This window comes from Chelonia mydas, chromosome 14 (genome assembly GCF_015237465.2).
Source record: "Chelonia mydas isolate rCheMyd1 chromosome 14, rCheMyd1.pri.v2, whole genome shotgun sequence".
NCBI lineage: Eukaryota > Metazoa > Chordata > Testudines > Cheloniidae > Chelonia > Chelonia mydas.
In genome coordinates, this window is record NC_051254.2 from 18978247 (window position 1) to 19004140 (window position 25894).

Below are 25894 nucleotides of genomic sequence, written 5' to 3' on the forward strand. Positions count from 1 at the left end.
GGGGCTATAAAGATACTCCAGGGCCATGAACCAGGAACAGAGAGGCAACTATGGGAGGAGGAAAAGAGACTGCTCTCTGGTGTCTCTGCACAAATGCCAATAGCACCAGTAATCAACAGGATGAGTTTAATTTATGTTGGAGAAAAGTTATGAGAACAGTAATTACGGAGCCATGAAGGAATGAATCACAACTGGAACATTAAACACAAGTGGGAACACAGTGTAAGGGAGGCATAGAAAAGCCAAGGTCACCGTCTTTGTAGAGAAGCAACTAAAAACTAAATGAAGGCAAGTGGCAATCATGCTAACAAGAATGACAATAAAATAAAAGAACGATGAGCATAGCTATTTGAGAATCAGTCTGTAGGGAAATTAATCATGGTTCAGAAGCAGCACATAAGTGGGTGAGGTTCTCTGGTCTGTGTCATGCAGGAGGTCAGGAAAAATTATCATAATTGTCCCTGCCAGCCTTAAAATCTATGAATATTTATCCATGAATCATTACTGAGGGAGACAGGAGAAAAAGCTTAGCACCATAACTTGGTGACTTCTGCAATTCAGAAGTTTGCTGGGAATTTCTTAACATATGAGGGTGGAAAAGTCAAGTCTTACACTTAAAATTCACCAACAGAGGGGAAAAGGATAACAGACATAAGGGGAGGAGAAACTGACAGGCCAGAGAACACCAATTCTTTGAGTTTAGTACAATAAGTCATGATATCGTGTCCAGCCAAAAAATACCCTGAATCTCAGTGACTCCTAAACTAAAAGGCATGGCAGGCAATATCAGGTGTGTCTAGCTGTGAAAAAACAATGAAGGGGTATAGAAAGTTAAGAGAGCTGGAATAGAGTCTACATCTTAATATGAAGCAACTCAAATCAAGAGGACAATTGCAAACTGTGGAGAGATCAGTTTGGCTAAAAAGAGGTCTAAAAAATTAAAAGGGAGGAAAAGCGTTTAAATAAAAGATTTAAAAGTTAACAGCTATCCAAAGGACAATGTGCGCAACTGGACAGAGTCATCCAACACACCTTATAAGCCCTAAGAAAATTTAAGAAGCAGGCTAATTCAAATCCAGTCCAACATGCGTGCAGTTTTTTGGTAGGCAGAAAGAACAGCTAGATGAAATAAAGTGTAAAGCAGTCTCTAAACCATCAGGAAAAGAGGGGAGGATGAAAGGCTCTAATGAAATAAAACACTTTTGTCTGGACATCACCAACATCAGACACAACACCTCATAATCTGGCCTAACAGCTGAGAGCTTTTTGGCTAATGGTGTGGGAAATGCAAGCACAAGCATTAAGTGAGATGGAGCAAAAAGACAGGGCAAAGGTAGAGGAAAAAATGCTTAAGAGTAAGAAAGTGAGAGTTAAAGAACTTATGTCCATAGGCCTCCCCTCTACTGACATGAAAAAGGATGGAGTAAAGCTTCAGCAAATCATCATGAAGGCAGATGACTCAAAATCTCAGTCCACTGCAAAAAAAATAAGTCTGTGGTGAAAATAAATGAGATTGCATTTCAATGGAGCTCTCTGGGTTAACGGACCAGTGCGAGAATACGTCCTAGGATCAGGCCTGCAGTCAGGAGACCAGAAAACCCAAAGTTGGGGAGGAAGATGGGGCCTGAGGACACAGAGAACCCCAGGTTAGGAATAAAATCACTTTATGGCAGGACAATGAGGGCACCAACTTGATGCAATTCTTTGCAAACGACTCACTAAAGCTAGCAGCACTTGGATAAGGGACATTTACACTTGCTTCTTTCAAGTGAAGCAATCTGTTACCAATCTGCTGAAAAGCAAGAGCCGCCCCCAGCATTCAACATAATTTGAGTTGAAGCAGCCCACAGCCAAACTGTTTCTCTAATAGCTGCCAATCAAGATGATATGATTTCACATAAGGCAATTATCCTTCATGCTGAGAAGAGTCCCTTGTCCTCAGATAAATCAGTAATCCAGTGAATGTTCCCTTGGCCAATTCAAAGGGAATATATGTGCCTAACTATATTCAAAACTGTGCCCAAATCAACTGTTGCATCAACACAAAATACAGATCCACAACACAATGGTAGCTGATACAGTAATGAAAGAATGATGAGCTTTACACGAGCAGAGTTGGCATTCATTGATAATGAACTCAATGTTCCCTTCAGATACAATAATAAAATACTGCCTCAAAATGCGGGGCTGTGAGGAGGATTATACAGTGCTTTGATCACGTAACATACTATATAAATGCTAAGTGTTGTTACTATAGCATAAGTGGGAATACTTATGTAAAATGCAAGAGGTTCAGTGGGCTGCCCCATCATCTACTGCTCTATGAATTATTTTCAGAGCCCTCAAAACCTTCCTTTCACCTAATTAAAAAAAAAAAATCTTACAAAAAGTGACCAAGGAGGAACTAGGAAATAATTCCAGGTGTGGGATCTTGGGCACAATGTAAAACTAGATCTACAGCTGAAGTGAAGGCTGCCTTCTTCTGAAAGACAATCCAAATACCATTTCTATTTCTACCTAAACTTAGTATCAAGGAAAGCAACATATTTTGTGGGATGATGACAAAACAAAGGAGCTACTGACTCCACAATATATCTCAATCAGGTTCAAATATAATCTGGAAAAACTTTTAATGATAGCTCATACCTACAAGGAATCCCTGACTTTCTTGCTTTAGAATGTGTCTGTACATTAAATAAAGATGCTATGTGTTACTTGAAGCAAAGAAAGGTAGGTGATGTCAGATACTTTTACATCCTCTGCCATAAACTGGTGTACATATATAAATCCAGAGCAAGGTTAGCATATGTTCTAAGGAATAGATTGGAACTGAGAAACCCCCCTGGACATTACATTCAGTTCCACAGTTGCATTAATTTATTCTACTGCCACCAAATCCATCTTCATTTCCATGCCGTCCACCCCCACAACACCCAGCTACGGATCAAAGTTGAAAATACTCATTGGGAAACGTTTGTTGATCATTATTTTCTATCTCGATTTAGACAATGGGTTTTTCATTATGCTCTCCAAATGGCTCAGCTCCACTCCCCAGGCTTTGGCTCCCAGCTCAGAATCTCCTTTCCTCCCAAGTGCACCAGGGAATAAGAAAGCTTGTAGCCATCTTATTTCCCCAGGCCTCAGCTACTGCACTCTTTTCCAGGATGCTTAGCTCATCAGCCCACATTTCTGTCTCCCCCATTCCCTGGCAACAAGCTGAATTCCATCTCTCTCCCCCAACCCCAATACATTGCTACCTGGCTTCAAAAAACAGCATCAGAGACATGCACTGTAATCCAATTAACTCCCTACTGTGGGGAAATCTGTAGAACAAGAGACAGCTACACGCAAATCCCAGCAGGGCAGCAAGACAGTTATAACATATGTTTTGGTTCATGTTTGAGGTTCTCTCTGCAGCCACAAGGTCTAGAAATAATTTCATATTTTAATGAAAGCTGAGATTCTGGAGCACAATTCTGCAGCAGTGGGGTGAACTCTGTGGCAAATTCCACAACTACTAAATCGTGGGATACACAGGACCTTGAATAAGATGTTTCCTATCTTTTGTTACATGCTTTGGTAAGCAGTGAAATAATTAAGAATTTTGTCTTTTAAATTAGCATTGCTGGTATCTGAGTTAGAATCTATTGAAATGAAGTAGTTCACACCTGAGAGTTTTTGTTTCAGGGTCTCTGAAAAGTTGGGAAGGCATTTCTGCATTGGTTACACTCAGCTTGTGTTTTCAAGGTTTTCTTCACAACCATAAACTGGAGATTTATGGGGGAGGGTTAAAAATGAAAGCTGAGACTTTAGAGGACAAGTGAGAGGCCCGTTTACATTCCCTTAGACAGTTCTTTGCACCCCACCCACAGGGATACACAGACACTTGGGGAAATTGGCTTTAAAGCAAGAACCTTGTCTCTCAGGACCAAATCTTTCCATCTTTACTCAAGCAAACATCCCAATAATTTCAATGGGAACTTTGCTAAAGTGAGGATTACTGGGTTTTTGCCATTAGAGAAAAAGAAAATTTGTGTGGCAAAGGCTAGGTTCCAGATTAGTAGATTGGAACTGTATGATTGAATCATATTACATAGAAACAGACATCCCTCAGAAGGAAACCTACATCCAGCACCTACTCATAAAAAGGGTGGACAGAAATGGGATACAGGAGGAAAACAAGCATTACACCAAGCTTTTCCTTGCTTTGACTAAAACAAGACAAAATGAAGTCACTTATTCAGTAGTTAATCAAACTATTAATTTTGTAGCTGCAACTATATTTGTACACTGCAAAGGACAAAGACAAATCCATAGATCTGAGACAGACATGATGATCTGAGTGCTTATGTAACTCACACACCTCCTTGGGTGTGGTGTTCTGCCCCATCTAGTGGCACCCAGACCACTTAGAGAGAGAGTTAAATGAGTCTGCTCTACAGCTTTAGCTAAGAGCAAATTGACTTTTAGCTCTTGTGGTAGAGGCTCATGCACTAGGCTCCAGAGGTCCCCGGTTCGACCCTGCCTGCTGACGACCGGAGTCTGTCGGCATTACACTGAAACAAAGTCTGCCTGAAAAATAAAGGAATCTTTGGTAAACATATCTTGCATTTCCACAGGTCTGATATGTCACTCCACCTGTGCAAGGATTGTGGCTGGAGAGTTGTGGCACATGGTTAGTGAGAGAAACTGAAGGGAAAGTAAACTGGGATTACAAACAGCTGAAAAAAAGTCAGGAAAAATAAAGGCTACAGCAGCCAAAAGTAGCATAAACTGCAGGAAAAAGCAAATGGTATTACTAGTCTGAGTAAATAAGGGCTTTTTTTAAACTTTAACATTTAACTCCTTCCCCTCCTAACTTCTCTTCTACCCTTCCAAAACCTAGCCAATGTGTATTGCTAAAAAACAACAGCCTTCTTCCATTTCTGCAGAGGCAGGTCACAATCTACTTTCTCCAAACCTGGGGGACAGAGAACTCTTCCTAGATGACAGGTTTCAGAGTAGCAGCCATGTTAGTCTGTATCCGCAAAAAGAAAAGGAGGACTTGTAGCACCTTAGAGACTAACAAATTTATTTGAGCATAAGCTTTCGTGAGCTACAGCTCACTTCATTGGATGAAGTGAGCTGTAGCTCACGAAAGCTTATGCTCAAATAAATTTGTTAGTCTCTAAGGTGCCACAAGTCCTCCTTTTCTTCTTCCCAGATGAGTGGTTGTTCTCCATGGGGTTTTGGGCAGTGCTCATTAAAGGGCTGCTATACCGAGGCCTCCTAGGAATAGACTTGAGCCCTTGATTTAGAAACAATTTTTGTTTGTGTGTCTCATTTCCCTCATTCCTTACTGACAAAAATATCTGCACGAAAATGACAGAAGAGTTTCTCAAAATTCTATCAGCTCCTTGCTCATTTCCTTTCTAGTCCTAATTCAGCAGAAGACAAAAGCAGGTGCTTAACTTTAAGCATGCAAGTAGTCATACCAGGCTTTAACAATCACATCATCATCTACCACAAACTGGGATGTCACAGACTACCAATATAGGTGGGGAATAAGCAGCCAACTCTTCAGAACTAAAGATTCTATTCCTCACACAAATATGCTGAGGAATAAAGAGAGAGGGAAGAGAAATGAAAGGGAATGTATATCAAAGGAAGAGAATTGTTTTTAAACAGAATGTTTTTCAAAGGTCTTCTTGAGGCACCAAATATGTTTCATGTTACCCCAAAACTGATTTAAGTTTATTTTAGAGGCACAGTTTTGAAGAACCAGGAGTCAGAGGTCAATGCACCACTGCTGTAGTTAATAGCATCCACGTCCATAGCATACTACCATGCTCCAGACTGCAGAGTATAGCATGGGTGTTATATTTACAAACTGAACAACAGGGAATGAGTAAGTTATAATGCAAATGCCATGATCTTTGCTACTGAGAAAGACCAACATTTCTATGAGGAGATCTTGCCAAATCAGGGTGGAAACCAGAGGAATTATCCATCCTACTTCCTCCCCTTGCTCCCCCCCAAAAATGCATTTAAAACCTGAAAATCTTGCCTGGATAACAGAAGAATGTAAAAGGAAACAGGATGCTGCTCACCCCTCCATCAGATCCTCCCAAGGACAGTCCCCTCTCCGCTATTCTGCGGGTGAAACAACAGTCTCAAATTAGAACTACAGCAAGACCTCTTTGTCCTTAACAATATAATTTACAATGTACAGCTGTCGGATAAATATTAGCCAACACAACATATGTAATGTGCATTGGTGAAGAGAGTTGTCATTTGCTTGAAATCCTTATGATCTTGCAGTTACAAGTCACAAGCAGGCAAATAAACCCATGACACCAAGAAGGGTAGAACACTTGCTTACAAGAAGGTGGCTGCAATGTGGGGCATTCTCAGCCCTCTTGCGGGAATCCCAAAGACGCTTATAAAAAATTTTTAAAAACCTGGCTTCCAAAGATATCCTGCCAAACAGGACTAATGTGAAGAGGCCTACATTTCGATTCTAAGGACAATAATACAAAATCTCTACGTTATACTGGAGTACCAAAACCAAGAGACCAGAATTTGAAAGGGATGGACCTTTGACTCGGCTGTTGAACAAGCCATTACAACATGTGAGGACTGGGATCGATACTAATCGTGCATCAGCATGGGGCTGGGAGACTAAAAGCTACGTCTACACTACAGACCTTACAGCAGCACAGCTGTACCGCTCTACGGTCTCCCACGAAGCTGCTCTATGCTGGTGGGAGAGAGCTCTCTTTGCCGGCATAGTTAAACCACCCCCAACAAGCAGCAGTAGCTACGTCAGCAGGAGAGAGTCTCCCACCGACATAACGCTATCCACACCAGCACTTTTGTCCGTGAAACTTACGTCAGATGGGGGGGGGGGGGGGGGGGAGAGGGAGGGAGTGTTTTTTTCACACCCCAGACCTACAAATGTTTTACTAACAAAAGTGCTAGTGTTGACATAGCCTTAGAAGCAGTGTTCTTAGTCAACCCATAGTTTATAATACAGACCACATCACTCAGACAGCCCCTAGTGTTTGGTTACTGAAAGCAGTTGGTATTCAATTAGGCTGTTCACCTGCCTAGCTGTGTCAAGTTGAAGCATCTCTTAGCACTTGACCACAGCACCGCACATTGGCGTCATAGAGGAAGCCATCTGCCTTACTGCATTTTGTTAGCTCTAGCTCATAGCTCACAGCAGTTCATAGCTACTACTATGCACAGAAAGGAGATGGGTTACAAAAAATGGGGGAAAGTCTGATCGGGAACAATGGAGCAAATGAAAATCTCTAATTCAATCCAGGACAATCCCATATTTCCTTCCACTGGGACATGAGTCTTCCAACCTCCAGTGAATAAGACAGAGTCTGTCCCAGATGACTAGAGCAGCCAGTTCCAAAATAGAAAAAGACTTTGGAAAAGATTTTAGCACCCTGAACTGTTAGCCTTCGTCCTCAGCTAATGGCCTTTGCACCAATGACATGCTGTAAACACTTCCAATGTAATCCCACTTGCCTCTAGTCCAATGCGACTAAGGTAATTTTTTAAGGCTAAAAGAAAAATTACCTACGGATTCTTTCAGCTTCCTCCCTGGTGATTACTGCGTCTGTTATGCCTCTTCCACACTTTCTAGGAGTGCACCCTGGAGATGGACGATAAAAGGCAAAGACTACATTACAAAGAAGCACACACTGAATCTCAATATCCCACCTTCCAATTTCTGTTCTCCTTGAAAGAAAAAAATTAACAGGATAAAAATATTTTGAAAACAGATTTCTTGACCTGATTATTACCACCTACCTTATATCATTAAAACTAAAACCAATCCAAATTTACATTTCATTTTGAGTCCTAGTTCTCATACATGAGCAAAATGTTTGGGTTAAATACAATGCAAGGGAACGCCATGCCCTTAAAAATAAACTATTACAATTAACATGAAAACAATTCCTGGAAACATTTATTTTGCTCCTAGATTTCTGTAAAAACAAGCTTGTTAAAAATAAAGGCTTACACATTGACCTATGTCTCTTTACTAATCTATCAAAATAAACAGACTTGGTGCAGTCTGAGCCCTGGTCTACACTAGGACTTTAGGTCGAATTTAGCAGCATTAAATCGATGTAAACCTGCATCCGTCCACACGATGAAGACCTTTTTTTCGACTTAAAGGGCTCTTAAAATGAATTTCCTTACTCCACCCCTGACAAGTGGATTAGCGCTTAAATCGGCCTTGCCAGGTCGAATTTGGGGTACTGTGGACACAATTCGACGGTATTGGCCTCCGGGAGCTACCCCAGAGTGCTCCATTGTGACCGCTCTGGACAGCGCTCTCAACTCAGATGCACTGGCCAGGTAGACAGGAAAAGAACCACGAACGTTTGAATCTCATTTCCTGTTTGGCCAGCGTGGCAAGCTGCAGGTGACCATGCAGAGCTCATCAGCAGAGGTGACCATGACGGAGTCCCAGAATCGCAAAAGAGCTCCAGCATGGACTGAATGGGAGGTACGGGATCTGATCGCTGTATGGAGAGACGAATCCGTGCTATCAGAACTCCGTTCCAGTTTTCAAAATGCCAAAACCTTTTTCAAAATCTCCCAGGGCATGAAGGACAGAGGCCATAACAGGGACCCGAAGCAGTGCCGCGTGAAACTTAAGGAGCTGAGGCAAGTCTACCAGAAAACCAGAGAGGCAAACAGCCGCTCCGGGTCAGAGCCCCAAACATGCCGCTTCTATGATGAGCTGCATGCCATTTTAGGGGGTTCAGCCACCACTACCCCAGCCATGTTGTTTGACTCCTTCAATGGAGATGGAGGCAACACAGAAACAGGTTTTGGGGACGAAGAAGATGATCATGATGAGGAGGTTGTAGATAGCTCTCAGCAAGCAAGCGGAGAAACCGGTTTTCCCGACAGCCAGGAACTGTTTCTCACCCTGGACCTGGAGCCAGTACCCCCCGAACCCACCCAAGGCTGCCTCCTGAACCCGGCAGGCGGAGAAGGGACCTCCGGTGAGTGTACCTTTTAAAATACTATACACAGTTTAAAAGCAAGCATGTGAAAGGATCAATTTGCCCTGGCATTCGCGGCTCTCCTGGATGTACTCCCAAAGCCTTTACAAAAGGTTTCTGGGGAGGGCAGCCTTATTGCGTCCTCCATGGTAGGACGCTTTACCACTCCAGGCCAGTAGCACGTACTCGGGAATCACTGTACAACAAAGCATTGCAGTGTATGTTTGCTGGCATTCAAACAACATCCGTTCTTTATCTCTCTGTGTTATCTTGAGGAGAGTGAGATATCATTCATGGTCACCTGGTTGAAATAGGGTGCTTTTCTTCAGGGGACACTCAGAGGTGCCCATTCCTGCTGGGCTGTTTGCCTGTGGCTGAACAGAAATGTTCCCCGCTGTTAGCCACGGGGAAGTGGGAGGGTTGAGGGGGTAGCCACGGGGTGGGGGGAGGCAAAATGAGACCTTGTAACGAAAGCACTTGTGCTATGTATGTAATGTTAACAGCAAGGTTTACCCTGAAAGAGCGTAGCCATTGTTTTATAAAATGTGTCTTTTTAAATACCGCTGTCCCTTTTTTTTCCTCCCCCAGCTGCATGTGTTTCAATGATCACAGGATCTTCTCCTTCCCAGAGGCTAGTGAAGATTAGAAAGAAAAAAAAAAAAAAAGCACTTGTGATGAAATGTTCTCTGAGCTCATGCTGTCCTCCCACACGGACAGAGAACAGACGAATGCGTGGAGGCAAATAATGTCAGAGTGCAGGAAAGCACAAAATGACCGGGAGGAGAGGTGGTGGGCTGAAGAGAGGGCTGAAGCTCAAATGTGGCGGCAGCGTGATGAGAGGAGGCAGGATTCAATGCTGAGGCTGCTGGAGGATCAAACCAATATGCTCCAGTGTATGGCTGAGCTGCAGCAAAGGCAGCTGGAGCACAGGCTGCCGCTACAGCCCCTGTGTAACCAACCACCCTCCTCCCCAAGTTCCATAGCCTCCTCACCCAGACGCCCAAGAATGCGGTGGGGGGGCCTCCGGCCAACCAGCCACTCCACCACAGAGGATTGCCCAAAAAACAGAAGTTTTAAACTTTTAAAGAGCTGTGTGGCATTTTCCTTCCCTCCTCCACCACCCCTTCTGGGCTACCTTGGTAGTCATCCCCCTATTTGTGTGATGAATGAATAAAGAATGCATGAATGTGAAGCAACAATGACTTTATTGACTCTGCAAGCGGTGATCGAAGGGAGGAGGGGAAGGTGGTTAGCTTACAGGGAAGTAGAGTGAACCAAGGGGCGGGGGCTTTCATCAAGGAGAAACAAACAGAACTTTCACACCATAGCCTGGCCAGTCATGAAAAACTGGTTTTCTAAGCTTCTCTGATGCGTACCACACCCTCCTGTGCTCTTCTAACTGCCCTGGTGTCTAACTGCACGTAACCAGCAGCCAGGTGATTTGCCTCAACCTCCCACCCCGCCATAAACGTCTCCCCCTTACTCTCACAGATATTGTGGAGCGCACAGCAAGCAGTAATAACAGTGGGAATATTGGTTTCGCTGAGGTCTAAGCGAGTCAGTAAACTGCACCAGCGCGCCTTTAAACGTCCAAATGCACATTCTACCACCATTCTGCACTTGCTCAGCCTGTAGTTGAAGAGCTCCTGACTACTGTCCAGGGTGCCTGTGTACGGCTTCATGAGCCATGGCATTAAGGGGTAGACTGGGTCCCCAAGGATAACTATAGGCATTTCAACATCCCCAACGGTTATTTTCTGGTCTGGGAATAAAGTCCCTTCCTGCAGCTTTTGAAACAGACCAGAGTTCCTGAAGATGCGAGCGTCATGTACCTTTCCCGGCCATCCCACGTTGATGTTGGTGAAGCGTCCCTTGTGATCCACCAGAGCTTGCAGCACTATTGAAAAGTACCCCTTGCGGTTTATGTACTCACAGGCTTGGTGCTCCGGTGCCAGGATAGGGACATGGGTTCTGTCTATGGCCCCACCACAGTTAGGGAATCCCATGGCAGCAAAGCCATCCACTATGACCTGCACATTTCCCAGGGTCACTACCCTTGATATCAGCAGATCTTTGATCGCGTGGGCTACTTGCATCACAGCAGCCCCAACAGTAGATTTGCCCACTCCAAATTGATTCCCGACTGACCAATAGCCGTCTGGCGTTGCAAGCTTCCACAGGGCTAATGCCACTCGCTTCTCAACTGTGAGGGCTGCTCTCATCTTGGTATTCATGCGCTTCTGGGCAGGGGAAAGCAAGTCACAAAGTTCCATGAAAGTGCCCTTACGCATGCGAAAGTTTCGCAGCCGTTGGGAATCGTCCCAGACCTGCAACACTATGCGGTCCCACCAGTCTGTGCTTGTTTCCCGAGCCCAGAATCGGCGTTCCACAGCATGAACCTGCCCCATTAGCACCATGATGCATGCATTGGCAAGGCCCATGCTTTCAGAGAAATCTGTGTCCATGTCCTGATCACTCACGTGACAGCGCTGACGTCGCCTCCTTGCCCGGTATCGCTCTGCCAGGTTCTGGTGCTGCATATACTGCTGGATAATGCGTGTGGTGTTTAATGTGCTCCTAATTGCCAAAGTGAGCTGAGTGGCCTCCATGCTTGCCTTGGTATGGCGTCCGCACAGAAAAAAGGCGCAGAACGATTGTCTGCCGTTGCTCTGACGGAGGGAGGGGTGACTGATGACATGGCTTACAGGGTTGGCTTACAGGGAATTAAAATCAACAAAGGGGGTGGCTTTACATCAAGGAGTATTTCAGGCAGGACTTCACAGAGGGTTCCAATAAGAAATGGTGCACCTAAGTAATTGTTCTTATTGGAACAAGCAGGTTGGTCTGGCCTCTGATTGACACATGGCTAGATTTACCTCGCTGCACCTTCTCTGTGAGTGACTGCAGTGTGACCTAGAGGAATGAGTTCCCTAGACGGGGGGAGGGGGTTGAGGGGGGAAAGCAAATGAGTACAAAACAAATCTGGTCTATTTCTTGTTTTGATCCACTCCATCTATCTTTTACATCTTTGGCTGGCAGCAGACGGTGCAGAAGGACTGCTAGCCATCCTCATCTTTTGCCTGCCCGGCAGAAGATGGTACAATAGGACTGCTAGCCATCCTCATCTTTTGCCTGCCCGGCAGAAGATGGTACAATAGGACTGCTAGCAATCCGTATCACCTGCCTGCTCACCATAAGATGGTTCAATAGGACTGACTGCAGGACTAAAGAGAATGACCTGGTCAAGTCACTCCAAATTTAGTCCCTGCGCCCATGTCTGCCCAGGCGCTCCTGATCGACCTCACAGAGGCGACCAGGAGCACCTCGGACATGACGATGACGGCTACCAGTCCTACTGTACCGTCTGCTGCCACAAGACAATGGGTTGCTGCTGCTGTGTAGCAATGCAGTACCACGTCTGCCAGCACCCAGGAGACATTACCTGAGCGGGCTCCATGCTTGCCGTGGTATGGCGTCTGCACAGGTAACTCAAGAAAAAAGGCGCGAAACGATCGTCTGCTGCTGCTTTCACGGAGGGAGGGAGGGAACGGGGGCCTGACAATATGTACCCAGAACCACCCGCGACAATGTTTTAGCCCCATCAGGCACTGGGATCTCAACCCAGAATTCCAATGGGCAGCGGAGACTGCAGGAACTGTGGGATAGCTACCCACAGTGCAACACTCCGGAAGTCGACGCTTGCCTCGGTACTGTGGAAGCACTCCGCCGAGTTAATGCACTTAATGCACTTAGAGCATTTTCTGTGGGGACACACACATTCGAATATATAAAAACGATTTCTAAAAAACCAAGTTCTATAAATTCGACCTAATTTCGTAGTGTAGACATACCCTGAGATTAAGACTTCTTGCCAGAGAAGTTAGCCTTTGTTTAGAATGGTATGTGTCAGGTATAACTGTATCAGAAACACTGTACTTCATCCCTGTATGCATGAAATAAGAAGTGGGAAACATATAATGACCTCTCACTTCTTCCCAAGGGCAGAATTAAAGAAGGCAAAGATTACCGCTTGCATAATCGTCCTTGGAATGCAGAAAGATATTGGCTGACCTGGCCCCACATGCAGCATTTCAGCCCACAGGCAAGCAGGGTCAAAGAATACAAGATAGTTCAGGGTCTGGCAGTTCTACACAAAGCCTTTCATCTCATGTCAACAGTTCAAATCCAGCCTTGGTCTGAAACAATTTACTGTCCAATGACCTATGTGCAATGGGTTTGTCATTTCAGTGTAGTTTCTAGTCGATGACCATCCCAAATCACAACATACCACCACAATTAGCGCTGTAGAAATTATTATTTGTATTATCCTACGCCTAGGAGGATGGACCAGGACCCCACTGTACAAACGCAGAACAAAAAGATGGTCTCCGCCCCAAGGAGCTTACAATCTAAGTAGTTCGCAGTCTCAACAGAAAGGCCAGGGACTGGATTGCCGTGGGGAGCAAACTAGCCCCGTGCAAGTAAAGGGAGGGCCCACCAGTCCAACTCTCCTGGAAGAATGACGACTGCCACACAGGGCTGTGGAAGTGAACTATATTAGGATGGAGTGCATACCAGCTGAATCTTGCAACACCGTTTAAGAGATCCAGCTCCAGGACTGACCTTAAGCAAGTCTGCAGTCAACCCCGTGCAAAGATCTTGGTGGTAAAGAGTTCTAAATACTCTTTGTGATCTAAGAAGCCAGCTCATGAAATGATGATGTGAGATGATACTAACCATCCCTTCCCTCCCAGCTGCAAGGAAGTGTGGCAGAACGTCAGCAGGCAAGCAATGAAGGGTAGGGAGAGAAAGACAGACTCAAGAATAGAACCATGGAGAAGAGGCAGGACGCATAATTCCCAGGCATTAGGTGCCCTAATTGCATTTATAAGAGTAACTGTCCAAGAGGGCATCTCCATTGCCTGAAAAAGCACCAGAAAGGGTATAACTGGGACATTGAAGACTCCATCAGCTCTGCAATTTTATACTGCGCGCATGTGAACCAATTATTCAAGTAATTGCCCTTTGCTGCTATGTGAGACACAGAAGATAGGAGACCATGGGGATACAGCTTCAAATTACATGGCAAATAACCTTTAAAATCCATTTCTGCAGAATACGGCAATAATATAAAAATTAAAAAGAGAAGCCAGCACTACAAATCTCGTACACTTTTTATCTAGTAGTCCTTGAGGAATCACACATGTCCAATCCAGAGTCGCTTCAGGGCAGGAATAACAACTAAAATGTACTGTAAGCCACAGAGTCCTTGAGACTTGGCATTTTATAGATTTTTTTTTTTTTTTTTTTGCAGGGGCATGGAGGGTAATTATAAAGCAATAGAAAAGCCTAGATCCACATATTTGCTGACATCTGCCAGTATGCTTACTGCTTGTCAACAGAGTTCTCTCAGAAGATTATTTACTCACCAGAGCACAAAAAGGTGCGGGGGTGGGGGTTGGGGGGGGAGAGGAAAGGCACTTCTAAAAAATCAGTTAATGCATCTATGCAATCCAACAACATCAGGCAAACTGTGAACAGCAGCAAGCAAGAACAGATGACCACAAGGCAATGGGAATGAGAGGCGACTGGCACAGCAAAAAGGCATTACAAAACTCCTCTCCTCACCTTGGTGAGAAATAGCTATATCTGTCAGCCTTCTGGCCCTCTTCCAAAGTCCAGCCATTTCTCCAAGGCTTAGGGGAGAGAAAGAAGCAAGGAGAGATGCGGTTGGTGGGCAGCGTGGGCTACTGTTTTCCTCCAATTGTTAATTTTTTATTACTATATTCTTGTTTGGGGATGAGGAGGCTGCTGGTTTTATGATTTGTTTCAAATATCTGTCAGAGGCACCTGAAGCCCTGAATAGTAGATTGCATGTATACACACACAGTTTCTTCCCCTCACTCACACACACAGTCTGCTCTCTCCAATGATCAATCAGATCAGTCACAGACCTGTTTTTCCCGAACAAACATCATCCTCATGGCTCAGTACTTCCTGCTTACCCCCATCAACCATCTCTCTCTGCATTGTCCAAAAAAAGATTTTTTTTCCTCTAAATCAATAAGAGTAAAAATTAAGCAGACGGGCCCAGTAACAAATCCCTGTGAAAGAACATCTGACCGGATTACAAACCGGAATGATTAATAGTGTGCTCCATGAGTATTCAACAATAAATCACCAAAATCTGCTGGACAATTCATACTCCAAGAAGCAAATAATCAATTATTTGGGAAGTGTCAGGGGAATTAGACTATAAGGACGGTCAGTGTGCTATTTTGCACTGCTCATAATGCAATGCCAGCAAAGAACCTTGCACTGCAGCAGGAATGTATCAAAGACTGTGCTTAGCTACTACACCAAAGGAATGGTCTGCATCAGTTTTCTCCTATTACCCCCATAGGTTAACAGGGAGAAAAACAGGATCCAAGACTATCACTAAGCGGAAATTACAGTATTTTGGATCAGAAGAGAATGTTAAATATGAACTACTAGGACGGAGCAGGTCATAAAGAGCACTCAGTAGTAATGCCAATCACAGGCATTCAAAAATCATAACTCAGGCCCCAAATAATCGCCAGTTTTTGTTTTTTAAAGAAATACATTGAGGCAAGTTTTCAAGATTTTCCCTGAAATCAGGAAGACTATAAACTTACCTTTTTTCTTTAAAAAATGCTGAAATTTTCACACAATCACTTGACTCCAGGAGCTGAGGACTTTCAGAACACCAAATACTGCGAGACTTGTGTATTTCCAACTCTCATGATTTTATCACATCAGGTCTGAGTGGGTGCCCTATAGCCTCAATTTGTAACAAACCTGTAAACCAAAACCCTTTTGACAAGATTTTTGCCTGCCCAGGGCCAAAAGACACAAGAATTCTATGTTGCTGTGTTTTTAAGAGGCAGCTAAAAAGGGACTGAATTTTGGTTCCCAGAACTGTTAGTGTAAACTACCAGGCGCTTTATTTTTAACAGGCTGAACCACACAGAACCGTCACTGAATCTTTTTGCAACAATTACCACCAATAATACCTTGGATAACATCAGGTTTCAGAGCAGCAGCCGTGTTAGTCTGTAGCCGCAAAAAGAAAAGGAGTACTTGTGGCACCTTAGAGACTAACAAATTCATCCCATGAAATGAGCTGTAACTCACGAAAGCTTATGCTCAAATAAATTTGTTAGTCTCTAAGGTGTCACAAGCACTCCTTTTTTTTCTCTTGTATAATATATGTTCCAAGTGGTAACTGTAGCTCCAATACACCAGTGGTGAAGGAAACAGAAGCCATAGGAAGAATGACTGAGCATGAAGCCCAGAAATTCAGGAAGTAGAACTTGATTGTTTCACTAGAGAACAGGACTGAAAGCCATAGGCCAAGGGGAAAAGATGGATCTTGAGTTGGGATTTTAAAGAGAGTCTGGAGGACAACTGATCACAGAAGAGCTGGGAGGCTTTTCCAGATGGCAAAAACTGCCTGAGGGCGAGGGGAGGCGGGGAGACCTTCCACCTACCATGGAGAGAATTAGTCTGGTACTGGAGGAGCAATGAAAACAATCTGCAGGTAAGAGGAGTTGAGATTCAAGAAACGGAGAGATAGAAGTTGCTGAATCAGGATTTAGCAAAACCACAGAATAGGAGATGACGACATGAATAAGAGCTTTGACAAAGGAGTGATCAAGACAGAGCTGGATGCAGAAGGTATTCTGAAGGTAACAAAGATTTACAAGCTTGGATGTAAGCAATATAAAGATATTTTAGGAGTAAGTCAATCAGCTAGGCCCTGACAGTAAGAGATGAACACAAGATGTAAATTTAGGCAGGAACAGAGGGTGGAGCTGGTTTGTTTGAAGATTATTTTATCAATTAGAAAGGTCCCGCTTTTGGACACAGATGCACTGTAAATGGTAACACTTAATGACAGATTTTAAAATATACTGATATTTTCAACTTCTCCCTCGCCCTCCCCTACTCCAGATTCTGTTCTTTATTCTAACCAAATTCCTTTACTTCTGTTAGTTTTCCTTGAGAAAATTTTCATAGAAAGCTGGTTTCACCTTCACAATGAAATTAGAAATGGGGGAGTAGTTTCACAGGGTTTCAAGTATCACTAGGGATATTGCATCCAGTTGATACAAAGACATTCAGTGATATACTATCAGCATCACAGCTTTAAAACTGCAAGCTGCATGTTCTCTCTGACAAGGATCAAGAAGAACATATCAAGATACTCAACAAGTCAGAGAGACACGGCAATCACACAACCTATTTGGCATGTTGGAGGAAGATAGAATGTACTCAACACCATACAGCTAGTCAGACCTCCTACACCTTACTTTTTATCTGAAAAGCTACATGCCTGGGCACCATACAATGAAGAGGCTGTGGTTACTGGGGAATTCTCCCAGGAGCAAGAAGGTCATTTGTCACAACGTTCAACTGATGCAACCCATTTCAGAGCAACATAGCAAGAGGGAAAGATGGCTAGGATGACATTCCTGTAACAATACTTGCAGCCTAGTTGCTGGCTCTTCTGATACTACTGGTCACACACTTCCCGTCTGCCTTTCTGTATCCTCTCCTCTAACCTCTGGATGATGTCACATTGAAGTTACGACCTGGACCTGTAACATCACTGACAGGGAGAAGTACCATTACAACACAGAAAGCAATCTACACAGACGGTTTATCAGTAGAACCATGACCACCACCATAACTTTAGAGTGAAAAGCACACTTTGAGGAGGCAGCATAAGAGAGGTTTGCATGTATAATTTAGAATGCAGACCATAATTCCTATGATCATGATGCACCACATCTTATTCCCTAAATACAGAAAGCCAGGAGCTCATCCTCTGACAAGCAATGCTCTGAACTTCCGTATGAGGGATCTTCACTACCATTGAATGGTCAGGAATAAACTCTAAGCTGTGTGACGCCAATTACAATATCAATTGAAGCAGGCTGGAAGCACAATGCTTTAAAACCCATTATAATGGCTCAAAATCCGGTGCCGGAGGCCTTGTTGTGAGTTTCCTATTGTTGTCACACTGGATGCAGGAATTACCACTGCAAGCGCTGAAAACTCCAAGCTATGGTGTACTAGTCTGGATGCAGAAACTACATTAACAGAAACCTAGGCCAGCATCTGAATGTTCAACTTTATTTGAATCTTTACATGGATTTTAGGTGAACTTTGGAAAGTCGGCATAAAATATTTACTTGTTTGCAAGAACTTAAATCATTGTTAAAGGCAGGGATATTCAGCACATTTGTAGCCACTGATGACAGCAGATGACAGACCATTATGTTATTTGTATATACTTCATGAAATACAGCCTCAAATATTTAACAGCAACAGTTTCCTTAAGCTTTGGCTCCAATAATAAATAAAAACATAATTTAAAGCAAAAGCTAAGGAGTGAAATTATAGCCACCACTCTGCTTTTGCATTTTAAGACAGAGTGAAAAAACACAGTAGCCTCATTTTGCAGAACCAGCACCTCTGATTTATGGACAGCAACTCCACACTCTCCATGTTTACCTCCAAATACCTCCAGCTTTCCCTGTGCCATTTCTCCAAAATCCCATCAAGACCAATACCTACTTCATTGTCTCTCTTTCAAATAGCCAAGGAGCAATGCAGAGACACTGTATACAGCCCATAGGAAAGATATACACTTTTCTGGACTATGCTTCAAGCAACCCTTGTCAGCAGTGGAGTTCAAAAACAGCTAGGTTGTAGTTACCTATACAGGTTACTCCCTCAAATACAGCTGATTACATCTTTGTGTTCTCCACTCATTATGGCAGAAAGAGGAAGTACAGTCCCTATCTGTAACTGACTGGTTTGAAACAATTTGGGAGGTTACAACCCTGGAAAAGGTTGTCATTGGCTCAAAGACAAATTCACTATTATGCACTATGAGCCACCTTTTTTTGGGTCTGGTGCAAAAGAACTCCTAACTGGCTAAGTCCATAAGAAACGCTAACTTTTAAACAGATCTAAGAAAACACCTAATGGCTTGCTGGTCGATATCCATATACTTTTAATGGTCATTGGATGTGTGTATGAGCGCTTTGGATAAGCAATGGCAAATAAGTGAATGCCTCATACAAGTAACGAACAACAGAACCAGTCAGATTTTGTTCCGTAATGAAACAAAAAAAGGGTGGAACAGGCTAGTTTTAATGTAAATAAACAGCTAGCAATAGTGATTTGCTCCATGTCTGGGCTTCTGAGTGGAGGCTAAGTGTTTGCAATTGCTGTAAGGCTATGATCAAAGTTCAGACAGTATCAAAACTGATCACTTTAACAAATGAGAAATTTTATTGATGGTTCCTCTGCTATATCTCAACATTGGATTAAAAGAACCTCCGGGTCCTTCTACAAGAAACTGTGTCAAGCTTCCACAGGATGCTGCCAGGCTGAGAAACCCAAGAGGGCTGCAACCGGAATCAACACCAGAGTGCAATAATCTTCATCTTCTTAACTCTTCCCTGAATCTGCACTTCAAAAATGATAACAATTGACAGTTCTGTGCTCGGGGATTTTACATGCTGCTACTGCTGGCTCTGGATGGACTTGTAGTTCTATTTTGCTGCCTAATTACCCTCTTCAAAAATAATAAACTATTTTTTTTTAAAAAATCAAGACCCAGAAGATACCCCTGACCAAGTCTGTGTCCTTTTTTAACAGCAAGGGCTGGGAGCATTGTGGAAACAAGCCGCTAAACCTAGAGAAGAGGGGGAGGGATATGGATGGAAATGCCCTTGCATCACTCAAACTCTTAAGACAAATGATGCTGATGAGCTGCAAGAGGGAACTCATCCAGTTTTCCTGAGCTGGAAGGATGGTGACTGCCGGGACTGGAGGACAGGAGTGTAAAGATAAAAGCCATTGGAACATTGTAAATACTGCTGTCGAGGCATCAAACAGTGAGGCAGGGAGGAGCCAACTTCTGGCAAACAGCCAAAAGGAGCAGATGTTAGGCTGAAGCAGAATGAAACAGTTAAGGTATAAAGTACAGTTTCCAGCAAACTACTCAAAGCTCTGGAGCTGAATCCAACTTGGCAGCACACCTGGCTAAATGTAATCATCCTTTTTCTGAGTCACTAAGCTACCGGCAAACTACCTTTGGAACGACAGCAGCTTTCTGGCCTTGACACAGTGTAGCATGGAATATATTTCTTTAATCATCTCAACATCACCCCTTTGTGGAGACCAAGCAAAAGACAAGAGCTGACCAACCACAAAATTCAATACACATCACAATATAAATTGAATTATCTTTTAATAAAGCAGGTGTTTGGAAAAACATCAGATACCACAGGTGATTTCTTGAAAACATAGCATATAGGGCCAGATTTTTAAAAAGTAACCACTTACAGGTAAAAAAAAAAATAAAGTGTTATAGGTGAAGAGAGATATAGCATCTAATAGCCCAGAAACAAAGTGAAAGGTTTGCTTTACCCAGTTTTAGAATGGCTCTAATGTAGCTCTAAAGCTACTCTCCCTTTATGTGATTGGCTCTGCACCTATAAAGACATCATCTGGGCTGAATAATTCAATCATAATACAAAGCTAAATGTGTACAGAACTAGTCCATAGTGCAGGAGTATCTAGGGAGTGTCCTGGTCAGTGCTGCGAGGGGAAGCAGAACCCTGGCAATTTTTCTTTCTACCCCACGGTTAAATGTAACAGCCGACTAGATTACCTAGACACCAGAATTAAATACAAACTCAAGGGCAGATTAAGCCCCCAGGCTGAGAAGCTCCTCTGACAGGTGGATGGGGGGTGGATTGCTGGCAAGCAAAAAATAATCAGATGAATAAAAATAATTTGAGTCCAGCTCCAGCTCACTCACAGTTATTGGGCTTGAAGCAAAAATGACTGCATTAAATTCTCTACCCTGCATTATGCAGGAGGCCAGACTAAATGATCATAATGGTCCCTTTTAGTGATGAGATCTATGAATTAGGAAAGTATTTTCACATATCCAGAGCCAAGAAGTTTCTCAACCCAGCAAGCTCCTCCAGTGGAGATCTACAATATAGTGTTTTCTTTAAACCTGGGGAGATGGAATAAATCCGAAAAGAGCAGCACCTGCAGGTGTAATGGGCCACACCAACCATGCCAAAATTACACTGCAACAGATGCTGTGGGAACTACATAGCCCCTGAGTGTGCATCATGTTTAGTTTGAGAGTCACAGGAATCATCTAACCTTGCCACAATGGTTACGTTTCAGATCAACAGTGCCCAGATTGGCACCTAAGTATTTAACACCAAGGGGAGATCAAAAGCTTATTCACACATCCCTGGGAGTGCCGCTCAGAGCCTGAGCAGAAGACAGCCTACCCTCTGGGAGATTCCAGTATGAACTTTCCCCATTTCCCAAGGAATCCCAGAACTCATAAGTCACTGTGCTATACCACATACCCCAGAGGAGAGGGAAAGCTCACTATCTCTAGAAGCTCCATCACCAGGAACCCAAAGTAACCATAAGTGGATGGGGAAATAGGTAGCTACTTGAGAGAAAGCAGTCTCCGGAGCTGATCCTATTACCTGGAAGGGGATGTGTAACCAGAGACAGAACCCACATGCCTACTGCATTTGGCAGTGACAATAGCAAAGCTATGTTTTCATTATCAGTGACAACCTTGCAGGGGAAACTGGCTCTTAACTACAGTACTTAAAGCACATGATTCTGGAAACAACCTGTATCAGAAGTTGGTGCCTGTGTGATTACTATGTGCTCACAGTGCAGGCAGTACCCAGAATCAGTTCCATTATACTTCCTGAATTGTATTTACAAACTCCCACCAGGGGAGTCAGCAGAGCAGGAAAAGGAATGAGAAATTGATTTAGCAGGGAGTTTAATTTCACACTGCCCTAATGAAGCAGTTTGGGGTGGGGAAGTTGCATGGAAAGACAGCAAAGTGCTTTTGGAACCAGAAGATCCTGGAGTGATATAAGAGATTTGAGCATTTGGGAAGTCAAGGAACATGTGAGTTATGATGAGGTACATGTTACAGAGAGAAGAGGTGGGTATTAGGGACTCCAGTGGAAATGAGGCCAGCCTGCTGTGGCACCAGAGGACTACCCTACCCCATGACACTCATGTACAAATACCTTCAAATCTTTTATGGCTGTCATAGTCCTCGGAGCAGGGCACCTCAATGAATCTGTCCTGCAGACTTTCGCTGAAATGAGCCAGAACCTCGGCGACCCCATCTTCGCTGACCAAGTAGCTCCAGCTCAAGAGGCTAACGAGGACAGCAGAGGAGACTAGGAATGCAACTTTCAGCCACTTCCTCCGTGATTCTTGGTGGGCTCTGCTTTTCCTCACACTAAGAACAGAACACAGATAAATCCCTGTGTAAACAAGTAACAATCTTATATGCCCTTCTGCGCTGCAGTGATTAGGAATCACCTTGGGAGCTAGCTCATCAGCTGGATGAACATTCCCAGCCCTGTATCAACAAGCTGTGATAAGTAGGGCCCTACCAAATTCATACCCATGAAAAATGCATCATGGACCGTGAAATCTGGTCTTTTGTGTGCTTTTACCCTATACTATACAGATTTCAAGGGGGAGAACAGTGTTTCTCAAATTTGGGGTCCTGACCCAAAAGGGAGTTGGGGAGGGATATCACAAAGTTATTTTAGGGGGGGGTCATGGTATTGCCACCCTCACTTCGGCACTGCCTTCAGAGCTGGGCAGCCAGAGAGCAGCGGCTGTTGGCCAGGCACCCAGCTCTGAAGTCAGCGCCTCCCGTAGCAGCAGCGCAGAAGGGTGGCAATACCATACCATGCCATCCTTACTTCTGTGCTGCTGATAGCGGTGGCTCTGCCTTCAGACCTAGGCTCCCAGCCAGCAGCTGCTGCTCTTCAGCTGCCCAGCTCTGAAGACAGCACTGCCGCCAGCAGCAGCACAAAAATAAGAGTAGCAGTACTGCAACCCCCACCCCCATAGCAACCCTGTGACAACACCACCACCCCCCCGCCCGCTGGGCTCCTTTTTGGGTCAGGACCCCTACAATTGCAACACTGTGACATTTCAGATTTAAATAGCTGAAATCATGACATTTATGATTTTTTTAAAGCCTATGACTGTGAAATTGACCAAAATGAACCATGAATTTGGTAGGGCCCTCGTGATAAGGCTGCAGATTCTTAACATAAGTACATGCGAGTATCTGGGCTCACGCCAGACTTGGAAGGATTATTAATTTTTCTTAATTTGTTTTAAATCCATTCATGATTTTTTTAAATGATTACTTTAAAGTCTCCCCTACCCACCCACCCACCCACCCCCCCGCACCACCATTTCCATCAATCAGGGTCTGCTTCCAGAGGAACCAGCAGGAGTTACCAGAACTCTTGTAAATTGTAGATGCTCAGAGCTGCACATGGAGCTTTGTCATCCCTGATCCTTAAGACTTTAGGATCTAACACTCGCCTGAAGCCTATTGTATGTTAGCTTTAGAGGTGGGAAGGACTTAAAAATGTCCTGCAATATAATATAAATGCCATTTATTCCAGCAACAGTGTTGCATGCCCCCACTAGCCAGATTTAGGGCCCAATTCTGCAGTCCTCACAGAGGCAAAATTCCTCACTTGCTTTGACAGGAGTTACTCGCACCTAAGGGCTGCATGATTCAGCCCTGCTAAAGGAGGAAACTCAGCACAAACAGATAAAAGTGTCCTTCTTATTCCTTTTTCTGGCTTCCAAAGAACAGGTGCATTACTTGTTCTCTTTCCCCTGCAAAACTGCCCAGGCATGCACCAGGCTTTGCCATCACAGCCACCAGGAGGCCCTGCTAAAATGCAGAGCCAGAATAATGGAGCTCAGCTGTTTTTTAATCCTCTCTGCATTCCAATGGTTTAGGATTCCAAACCATTTTACAGTATGTTTTCAGAAACATTTGGCTCCTCTCTAAATCACAATGAAACTCTAAAAATGGCAATTAATTTACCTTACTCTTAACAGGCAGAACTTGGCTTTCCAACAGGGACCTTGCCAAGAGGAAGACAAAAAATCCAGAAGAAAATAAATCCATTTAATGTATTTTTCCCCCACACACACATATTTAAGATGCAGGAGGAAAAAAATGGAGCAGCTCCCTCCCTTCACATCTGCCTCACCCCCATTTTACCTAGACACTTAGTTTTTATTGCTAACCAAGCAGGAACAGCAGAGTGCCATTTAAAGTAAGGGGGCATAGATATCCCCCACATTTGAAACTTCTCTTCCCCTCTCAGGCATTCCCCCCCACACCAGCAGCCTGACCCTCCTAGCCCATGAACCCTTATACCCACCCCCTACAAATTTGAGCGACTGGCACTGCAACACCCATACTTGAACAGGGTCACAGTACCATTCAGGTCTAGCCATTATGACATATGTCACGATGGTATTTGCTGATTTGCACATTTAACTATGCAACAGTGTTTTGAATGGAATATCACGTACATAACATTATTGTCTATACATAACACTAAAAGCCAACCCCTCCCTCGCCCCCCTGCTGGTAATAGCTCACCTTACCTGATCACTCTTGTTACAGTGTGTATGGTAACACCCACTGTTTCATGTTTTCTGTGTATATAAAATCTCCCCACTGTATTTTCCACTACATGCATCCGATGAAGTGAGCTGTAGCTCACGAAAGCTTATGCTCAAATAAATTTGTTAGTCTCTAAGGTGCCACAAGTATTCCTTTTCTTTTTGCAGATACAGACTAAAACAGCTGCTACTCTGAAACCTAATAAAAACAGGTACAAATATCCAATGGATGGGGTGCTGCCTGTTCCTGACCTGTTATTTAGGGAACAGTACTTCTCTTGCAAAACTTACTACAGGTAACAAACATTAGGTAAAGTCTCAATGAACCATCCAAACCCTTCACAAAGGTCAAGTTTCATACAATCAAATTTTAGTTTTGCTAACAATTTTGGATACAGGAATAAATTTCAGCTATCATGAAGATTCAGGGGTAGTATTACCGGTATTCTGAACACCTGTACGGCCTTCATGAACACAGCATGGCTTAGATCTGGGCTGCCCAATCTTTTCCCAGCGAGTCTCTTAAGAGAAAGACTGCCTCATGGACTTTCACCCACGAGGTAGGTTGATCAGGTCTGCAGGATGCAAGCCTGGGACACAGCTTCAAAGCCCTGCTCTACCTGTGTAATGGTGGGAAGTCACTTGGCCTCTCTGTGCCTGGGGTCCCCATCCCCAGCTCCCCGGGGTGTGCGGAGGAGCCAGGCACTGGGGAGTGGGAGGCTGCGTGGCGCTCGGGCACTCTGCTGATGGGGACCCCAACATGGCAGGATGGGCAGCTCCCTTCGCAATGGTGCCAGCTCCCCGCGGGGCCCACGGGGACAAGCGGCGGGGTAGGGCTGTTTTAATGCCACATCTCCGCCGCCGGGGACGCGGCGCCCCGCACAGCAGCCGCCAGGCAGCGCGGGGCCTGGGCCCTGCTGGCGGAGCAGCCAGGCGGCGAGTCCCGGGAGCCTTCATCCCTCGCGGCTCCCTCCTGCCCGGGCCCTTCCCGTGATCGGGCAAGTGGGGGCGGGGCGCGGAGCCCCAGCCACGCAGCGAGCGGCGCTAACGGGCACCAGGGGCGAATCCCGGGGCTGAGGGGACGGCGCCCGGCCCCGGCCCAGCAGGACCCGCCCCCTTGCGGGGAAACAGCCGGGCCCCCACACCCCCTCGCCGGCAGGTACCTGCTGAGGCGCCTCCGCTCCCCCCTGTCCGCACAGGTCCCCGCGCTGCCCCCGCCGATCTCGGCAGCCTTGGGCCCCGCCCGCCTCTGCGGAGCCATCGCGCTGCGGGCGCTGTCGCTACCCGGAGCCCCGGACTAACCGCCCGCA

The 25894-nt window shown here is 44.7% G+C and overlaps 1 protein-coding gene across 6 annotated transcripts in view; it reads right to left on the minus strand.

Moving 5' to 3' along the window:
* OGFOD3 (2-oxoglutarate and iron dependent oxygenase domain containing 3) overlaps positions 1-25880 on the minus strand; it is a 91513-nt gene extending 65633 nt beyond the window's left edge. For 4 of the 6 annotated variants that reach the window (XR_006285932.1, XM_007072586.4, XM_037914219.2 and 1 more), the window contains exons 1-4: positions 25748-25880; positions 22148-22365; positions 7573-7648; positions 6090-6132 (exon numbers count right to left, since the gene is read on the minus strand). Coding sequence is in view for 5 of the 6 variants with exons in the window: in XM_007072586.4 (XP_007072648.1) it covers positions 6090-6132; positions 7573-7648; positions 22148-22365; positions 25748-25845 (435 nt within the window). In the remaining variant the exon portion in view is untranslated. Of the gene's footprint in view, positions 1-6089; positions 6133-7572; positions 7649-22147; positions 22366-25204; positions 25681-25747 lie in introns of those variants that run through there. The other 2 variants (XM_037914218.2, XM_037914221.2) reach the window with 2 other exon arrangements.
* Between the last annotated feature and the right edge of the window lie 14 nt (positions 25881-25894).